The sequence below is a fragment of the Lactuca saligna genome, chromosome 7, assembly GCF_052625555.1.
Source record: "Lactuca saligna cultivar CGN05327 chromosome 7, ASM5262555v1, whole genome shotgun sequence".
NCBI classification, from domain to species: Eukaryota; Viridiplantae; Streptophyta; class Magnoliopsida; order Asterales; family Asteraceae; genus Lactuca; species Lactuca saligna.
Window position 1 is genome coordinate 39380384 of NC_136423.1, and position 8337 is coordinate 39388720.

Sequence of the window (8337 nt, forward strand, 5' to 3'; positions counted from 1 at the left end):
CGGTAAGATTGTTTGATGAATCTCCAATACCAACGGAAGCCGAATCCATTGTTTGAATTAAGAGCGTTTTTTGAAGTAAGAGAGGTTTTTTGAGGTTTGGTTAACCCAAAACATGTAATAGGTATTTATACTATCAAATATTGGGGAATATGGCCAAAAGGGACCAAAAGGGACCAAAAAACGAGTATCTAACAGCCATAAACGGTTATATAGCCGTTAGAATAAGACAAAAAAACGGTAATATGCCAAAAAGGGATCAAAAAACAAGTATCTAACAGCCATAAACGGCTATATAGCCGTTAGAATAAGACAAAAAAACGGTAATATGCAAAAAACCGGTTCAAAACCGGATCAAAATCGGATCGTAATCGGATCAAAAAACCGGTTCTTAAAAAACCGGTTCGAAACCGGATCACACGGTTAAAATGGCGAATTGGTTCGGTCCGTAGGTTCGGTTCTTCGGGGGTTCGGTTCATGCCTGAACCGGTTCGGAGGTAAACCGGTTTCCGGTTCACTGACCGGTTCGGTTTGTGAACCGGTTTTTTTGGTCACGTCTACCTTCAACTTCATTTTTTGATCGACTGGGTGTCTAAGTCTGTAGTTATGTGTGTAGAGTGTGAATGAGTTTTTGCCGAAGAAGGTGAAAGTGAGGTATTGTGATTGTTTATTGAGAAGAAGAGGATAAATTTTGGTTTATTAATTAATTAAAATTAAAATTAATGATATTCGTAATTAATAAAAGTATAAATTTGAGGAGAAAACGAGCATTTTACCAAGCTTAATAGATTATAACACACATGATTTAACTCTAACAATCTAAACCGCAACCAAACTCTATAAAACACTCTATATTACAAGTTGAAAACCTTTTTAGACTCCACAAAAAAACATGATCAATTTTGTAGTTTACTCGGATTCCTGAGTTACGTGCATTATTAGGATTAACCACACCGGATTTTCTTAAAAATTAAGTTGCTAATGATAATAGCTAATAACATAAACATAAACAACATGCAAATGACATATATTTTCATCATCTAATTTTTCCCTGGCCAGATACTCGATTGTTTTGTTTCTATTTTTACAATTTTTTTATCGATAATCAAATTCAATCAAACTATGTATAAAAAAAACTAGTTTTTCTATCTTTCAACCATACTATCCGATTAAATCTAATTTTTATATCCATTAACAATACAATTTATACCAATTTTTTATTATAAATAATGAGTTTTTATTATTTTAAGATAATAAAAAAATATAAACACTTTTAATATAAACAGTGATCAAAAATATTTTCTATAGTTATTGTTATTTTTTATTTATGATTATAAAAAATAAAAAATATTTTAATCGATAATAGTCAACTAAAGCAAAAAAAAAAAGTTATAAAATTTGATGTGTTTTATTTTTTGTATTAATTAAAAATAAAGGCTATGTTATGTTAATTAAAATTTTATTATAAAAAAAAAACCAGGCCATGTTAGTACACCATCTTAATTAGAAAAAACAATCAGACTGAATGAGATGTAAAATGTATCTGAACCAAAAAAAAAAAAAACACAAAAAACAAACACGCTTCCAAAATTGCCCTAACCTAATCGACGCCTCTTCTCTCTCAAACCTCCGACGCTCCACTCTTCCATATCGGTTCTCCACCTTCGCATCTCCGGCGCCACCCTCCCACACCTCCCGCGCCACCGTCTCACAGCAGATTTCTCTTCAGGTATATGCCGTTCTTCTGTTTTCCTTTTTTCTCTCCTCAAATACACTGAAATCGCCGATTTCTGGCTGAAATCTGGCTATTGTTTGCTGATTTTTGCTGAAATATCCTGCTTTTTGCTGAAATTATTTGATGGAATCATGTCTGATATAAATTTTATGAAATTATGTTCTGATGCAAAATTTTGCTGAGTCGAGGTATGTTCTTTAGTTCTTGTTTTTGCTGAGTCGAATTATGTTCTGATGCTAAAGTTCTGAAATTATCCTCCACATATGATGAAATTATTTGTTGATTTTGCTGAAAAGTTTATGAAGTTCGAATTGTATGATTCCCTGGCTGGATTGAGTATGCTGTTGAATATACTATTGAATGCTGGATATCTTTACTCTCTATCGGTTCCTTTTCAAGTAACATACCTATATAGGTTTGATAGCATTTAGCATGAAAGTAGAGTTTCACAGTTACTGATTTGTATATATGTATTTCAAAGCACAAATCTCCTCATTTATTTGCAAGATAGCTAAATATCATACTAGCAAGGATCAGGATTCATGTATATTATGTGCACTCATACTGAATGTGTGTTTTTTCCTTTAAAGCAGCAACATTTTTTCATTCACATGTTCAAGAACAGATCTGATTGTACACATTATTTCATCATTTTCCATCCAAAATTGTAACTATTTTACTTTTACATTCTAATTTTCTGCAAGTTATACATTATATCCACTTCACATGCTTAATAAAAGGATTGTATTATATGCATCTGAAGAAAATAGTTTAAAAGGTTAAAATGTTCATTTTTATTATTCAGCTTAACTATTCAAATGTCTAACCAAAAACCATGTTTTTATTCACATGCAGATTTTCCAGAGCCTCTGTGCCATTCATATGTATGAATAATTCAGATCACACCAAACAACCCCTATCTTTACACATCCATCTGTATTTGAATTCACGTTATATTATACCTGTTTCATCTGGAGATGGTGTCTCAAACAAAGAAGGAACCGAGTTTGAAAAAACTCGAATATCTGTCACTGGTATCCAAGGTTTGTACAGAGCTTGAATCTCACCTAGGGTTTGGAGACAAAGTGTTGGCTGAATTCATCACTGAGATAGGCAGAAAGTGCGAAACTGTTGATGAATTTGATGCTAAACTGAAGGAAAACGGGGCTGAGATGCCTGATTACTTTGTTCACACTTTGTTGAAGATCATTCACGCGATTTTGCCTCCAAAAGTGAAGTCTAAATCTGATAGCAAGAAAGATGATAATCTACCAAAGTCGAGTTTTCCTGCTTTGAATATTGGAGATACTAAAGATAGAGTTAAGGAGTTGGAAAGAGAGATTGAAATGGAAGCTAGAGAGAGGACACAACAAGATGGTGGGAGAGATTCTAGAGATAGAGACATTGACAGAGGTAGAGGAAGAGATAGGGATAAGGATAAGGATAGGAGAGATAGACACAGGGGAAGGGGGAATGATGAAAGACATGACAGAAGAAGAGGAGGAGAAGAAGATGATAGGGGTAGTCACAGGGGTAGAGAAAAGCATAGAGAAGATGACAGAGGTAGAGAAAGACACAGGGAAGAAGAAGATGAAGAAGAGGAAAACAGAAGAGAGAGGAAGAGTTATGGTAGACAATCAGATGAACCAGAATTATACCATGTCTACAAAGGTAGAGTCTCTAGGGTAATGGACAGTGGTTGCTTTGTTCAGCTTCATGAAATCAAAGGAAAAGAAGGTCTAGTTCATGTCTCACAAATGGCTACAAGGAGAATTCCCAATGCAAAAGATGTAGTCAAAAGAGATCAAGAAGTATTTGTCAAAGTAATCTCAATTTCAGGTCAAAAGCTTTCTCTTTCCATGAGAGATGTGGATCAGAACACAGGTAAAGATCTTTTACCTTTGAAGAAAACCGGAGACGATGAATCTTCAAGGACAAATCCGTCAAATGTCTCGAACACTTCCATCCCTACAACAAGAACAGGACTTTCAGGAATCAGAATCACAGAAGAAGATGTTGGTGTACCTTCACGCAGACCTTTGAAAAGAATGAGTTCTCCAGAAAGATGGGAAGCGAAGCAATTGATAGCTTCAGGGGTGTTAAGTGTAAAAGAGTACCCAATGTATGATGAAGAAACAGATGGAATGCTTTACCAAGAAGAAGGAGCTGAAGAAGAACTTGAAGTTGAGTTAAACGAAGATGAACCTGCTTTTCTACAAGGTCAAAGCCGATACTCCATGGACATGTCACCTGTGAAAATCTTTAAAAATCCAGAAGGTTCTTTAAGCCGAGCAGCAGCTTTACAATCTGCTCTTATAAAAGAAAGAAGAGAAGTAAGAGAACAACAACAAAGAACAATGCTTGATTCCATTCCAAAAGATCTCAATCGTCCATGGGAAGACCCAATGCCAGAGACAGGCGAACGACATTTAGCTCAAGAACTCAGAGGGGTAGGATTGTCCGCATACGACATGCCCGAATGGAAAAAAGATGCATTCGGTAAAGCGTTGACTTTCGGTCAAAGGTCAAAACTTTCTCTTCAAGAACAAAGACAAAGTTTACCGATTTACAAATTGAAAAAGGAATTGGTTCAAGCTGTACATGACAACCAGGTGTTGGTGGTGATCGGAGAAACCGGGTCCGGGAAGACAACTCAGGTGACTCAGTATTTAGCGGAAGCCGGTTACACCACCAGGGGTAAAATCGGGTGTACACAGCCCCGTAGAGTTGCAGCCATGTCTGTTGCTAAAAGAGTTGCAGAAGAATTCGGGTGTCGATTGGGTGAAGAAGTCGGATACGCGATCCGTTTTGAAGATTGCACGGGTCCAGAAACCGTTATCAAATACATGACAGATGGAATGCTTCTAAGAGAAATCCTAATCGATGAAAACTTATCTCAGTATTCAGTCATCATGCTCGATGAAGCACACGAGAGAACAATCCATACAGACGTTCTCTTCGGCTTACTAAAACAACTTATCAGAAGAAGACCCGATCTTAGATTAATTGTCACTTCAGCCACATTAGATGCTGAAAAATTCTCCGGGTATTTCTTCTCTTGTAACATCTTCACAATTCCCGGAAGAACATTTCCCGTTGAAATCCTCTACACGAAACAACCGGAATCCGATTACCTCGATGCAGCTCTCATCACAGTCATGCAAATCCACTTGACAGAACCCGAGGGGGACATTTTGGTCTTTTTAACAGGTCAAGAAGAAATCGACCACGCGTGTCAGTGTCTGTACGAGAGAATGAAAGGGTTAGGTAAAAACGTACCCGAGTTAATTATTTTACCGGTTTACAGCGCGCTTCCGAGTGAAATGCAATCGAGAATTTTCGACCCGGCCCCACCGGGGAAACGGAAGGTGGTTGTAGCAACGAATATTGCAGAAGCTTCTTTGACTATTGACGGGATATTTTACGTTATTGACCCTGGTTTTGCGAAACAGAACGTTTATAACCCGAAACAAGGGCTTGATTCGCTTGTGATTACTCCGATTTCGCAAGCATCCGCGAAGCAGCGGGCGGGTCGGGCGGGTCGGACGGGTCCCGGGAAATGTTACCGGCTTTACACAGAAAGCGCGTTCAATAACGAAATGTCACCCACTTCGATTCCGGAAATTCAACGGATTAATCTCGGGTTGACTACTTTGACTTTAAAAGCAATGGGGATTAATGATCTTTTATCTTTCGATTTCATGGATCCGCCTTCTCCGCAAGCTTTGATTTCCGCCATGGAACAGTTGTATAGTCTTGGAGCTTTGGATGAAGAAGGGCTTTTGACTAAATTAGGGAGAAAAATGGCGGAGTTTCCTCTTGAACCTCCTTTGTCAAAGATGCTTCTTGCGAGTGTTGACTTGGGGTGTAGTGATGAGATTTTGACTATTATTGCTATGATTCAAACTGGGAATATTTTTTATAGACCTAGAGAGAAACAAGCTCAAGCTGATCAAAAAAGAGCAAAGTTTTTTCAACCTGAAGGTGATCATCTTACTCTGTTAGCAGTTTATGAAGCTTGGAAAGCTAAGAATTTTTCTGGGCCTTGGTGTTTTGAGAACTTTGTTCAGTCACGTTCCTTGAGAAGAGCACAAGATGTTAGGAAACAGCTTCTTTCTATAATGGACAAGTATGTTCTCTTTCTTAATCTGGATTGCTATATATGTTGTTACCTTTTTTTAAGTTTACTAAATTTGCCTTTTTTGGTGATTTAGGTACAAGCTGGATGTTGTGACTGCTGGGAAGAATTTTACAAAGATAAGGAAGGCGATAACAGCTGGGTTCTTTTTTCATGCTGCAAGGAAGGATCCACAGGAAGGGTATCGAACTATAGTTGAGAATCAACCGGTTTATATACACCCAAGTAGTGCTCTGTTTCAAAGGCAACCGGATTGGGTGATTTACCATGAGTTAGTTATGACAACAAAAGAGTACATGCGTGAAGTTACTGTGGTTGATCCCAAGTGGCTGGTTGAGTTAGCTCCTAGGTTCTTTAAGGTTTCTGATCCTACTAAAATGAGCAAACGCAAACGCCAAGAACGAATTGAACCCCTTTATGATCGATACCATGAGCCAAACTCATGGAGGCTCAGTAAAAGGCGTGCTTAATCAGTTAATGTTTATGGTACACGTGGAAATTATGGAATTGTTTTTTTTTTTTTTCTGTTTCTATTTCTATTGTTGTGTCATGCTGTTTTTTTTGTCACTTAAAACACATTTTGTTATCTTTTAAGTGTTTGTTTTTATGAAGCAACTTTGTTTGTAAATATAACGTTTTCCACAACTTGTATTTTCCTTGAGGAGATGACATACCCAGGAGTTAATTGAATTTGAAACAGGGACTTTTATTTATTTATTTATTTTTTATTAATGAAGCCTAAGACAAGACATGGAAAAAGACCGAATATATTTAACCTCAAAAAACAAAGCGCATTAGACTTGCAATTAGAAGCAAAGACCATCTATCTAAAACAAATAAATGAAAATTAAATAAAATATCTATGGTTCAAGTGGATTATTTCTCACTCACCACAAAGAGTTAAGCTTCATCTTCATCTTTATAATATATAATCAAGCATGCTAAAATATTAGACAAGTTGATACTTCCATCATGAGGTCTACTGTCTACAACCTCACATTCATGAGCATCATTATGTTGCTTTGCAAAATGAGTAAAAGAAACAAATTATGTTTGGGTGAAGTCATTGAAACCGAAGAAAAATAGTTTTCCAATAGAAATGATGGAATAAACTACATGTAAGAATAGAAAAAAAGAAAGATAATCCATACCCTAATGTTTAAAGCAACTATTAGTTCAACAAGCTCTATCAGATCATCTACTGCTACCTCTTCATTCTGAAATGGCACAAAGTCTGAAATCGTTAACTAGAATTCTTCAGTCATAGGATTAGTGTGACACACAACCCATGCAATATCAACTTAGATTATGAGCACAGCATCACATCATTTTGTTCTATTTCACAGTGTCTACTACTACTGTTAACACATATAAAATCATCAAGTAATAATATTGATAGTTAAGCTTTTAGTTAATGTCTGCATTTCCAAAATATTTAGTTTTGATCTCCATTTAACAATAAAAAAATGTGAAGTAGAATAATAAGGGTGTCTTCAGTTACCGAAAAATGAGCAGTTTTTCGATAAAAATTTCTAAGAAAAATAAGAATTTTGAAAACATGTTTAGCTTGATAGTTTTTTCTAAAATTTTCACAAAATATATTCCGTTTTTCAAAATTTCAAAAAACTTAGTAAATTTTAGAAAATTGATAATTATTGTTTTTCATATTTTTCTAATTCTAATTATTTTTCTAAAATATAAACACGCACCCACCCTCATGCCACCCCACCACTACCACCGTTTTCTAAAATTGAAAGAGCCAATAGAAAAATAGACATCTAAAAACACTTTCTAATTTCTATAACAGAAAATGAAAATGAATAAATTTTAGCAAAACTTGTTTTCTAAATTTTCTAATGAAAAATGAAAATGAAAACTTATTTCATTTTTCTAACAATGGAAAACGAAAAACAAAAACTGTTTTTCGTAACTGAACCCAACCTAAGGCTTACCCATAATTTTTTGTACGATTTTAAGCAACACGATTTTAAATTCATAAAACCTGTCAAAAAAAAAAAAAAAAAAACTAAGGTGCAATTTACATTTCTATATTAATCATAAGAATATCTACAATGCATTGAACTTATTAGAATTTAATGGACTGATATATCATCAATTTACTTTCTAGACAACTCTATATTGATTTTTATTACAATACATTGAACTTTATAAGTTTAAACGGTCCATCCATGGGATAAGAAATGCCACGACATTTAAATGATTCATTGGTGTCATAAATAGATATAACGCATAATGTATAAAGTATAAACCAAAGAGCTTATGGATCAGTTCGAAGTTCGATCGGATCTAATAAATCAAAATTGATTTCGGTTTTTAAGATATGCATCTGAATAGTCAAAACTAAACTTAAATTTGATTTGAACCAATCAAATTACAATTCAGTTGAATCGGTTTTTATAAGTCGGTTTTCAAGATGTGAACATTTAAAAAATTATATAACTTAAAT

At 35.1% G+C, this 8337-nt stretch overlaps 1 protein-coding gene across 1 annotated transcript; it reads left to right on the forward strand.

Annotated features, from left to right (window-relative positions):
- The first annotated feature begins 1539 nt into the window (after positions 1-1539).
- LOC145006066 (ATP-dependent RNA helicase) lies at positions 1540-6583 on the forward strand. The gene is made up of 3 exons (XM_078965159.1): positions 1540-1726; positions 2588-5861; positions 5947-6583. Exons 2-3 carry the CDS (start codon positions 2710-2712, stop codon positions 6338-6340), a joined length of 3546 nt encoding a protein of 1181 aa, XP_078821285.1. The 5' UTR covers positions 1540-1726; positions 2588-2709; the 3' UTR covers positions 6341-6583.
- Positions 6584-8337: the final 1754 nt, after the last annotated feature.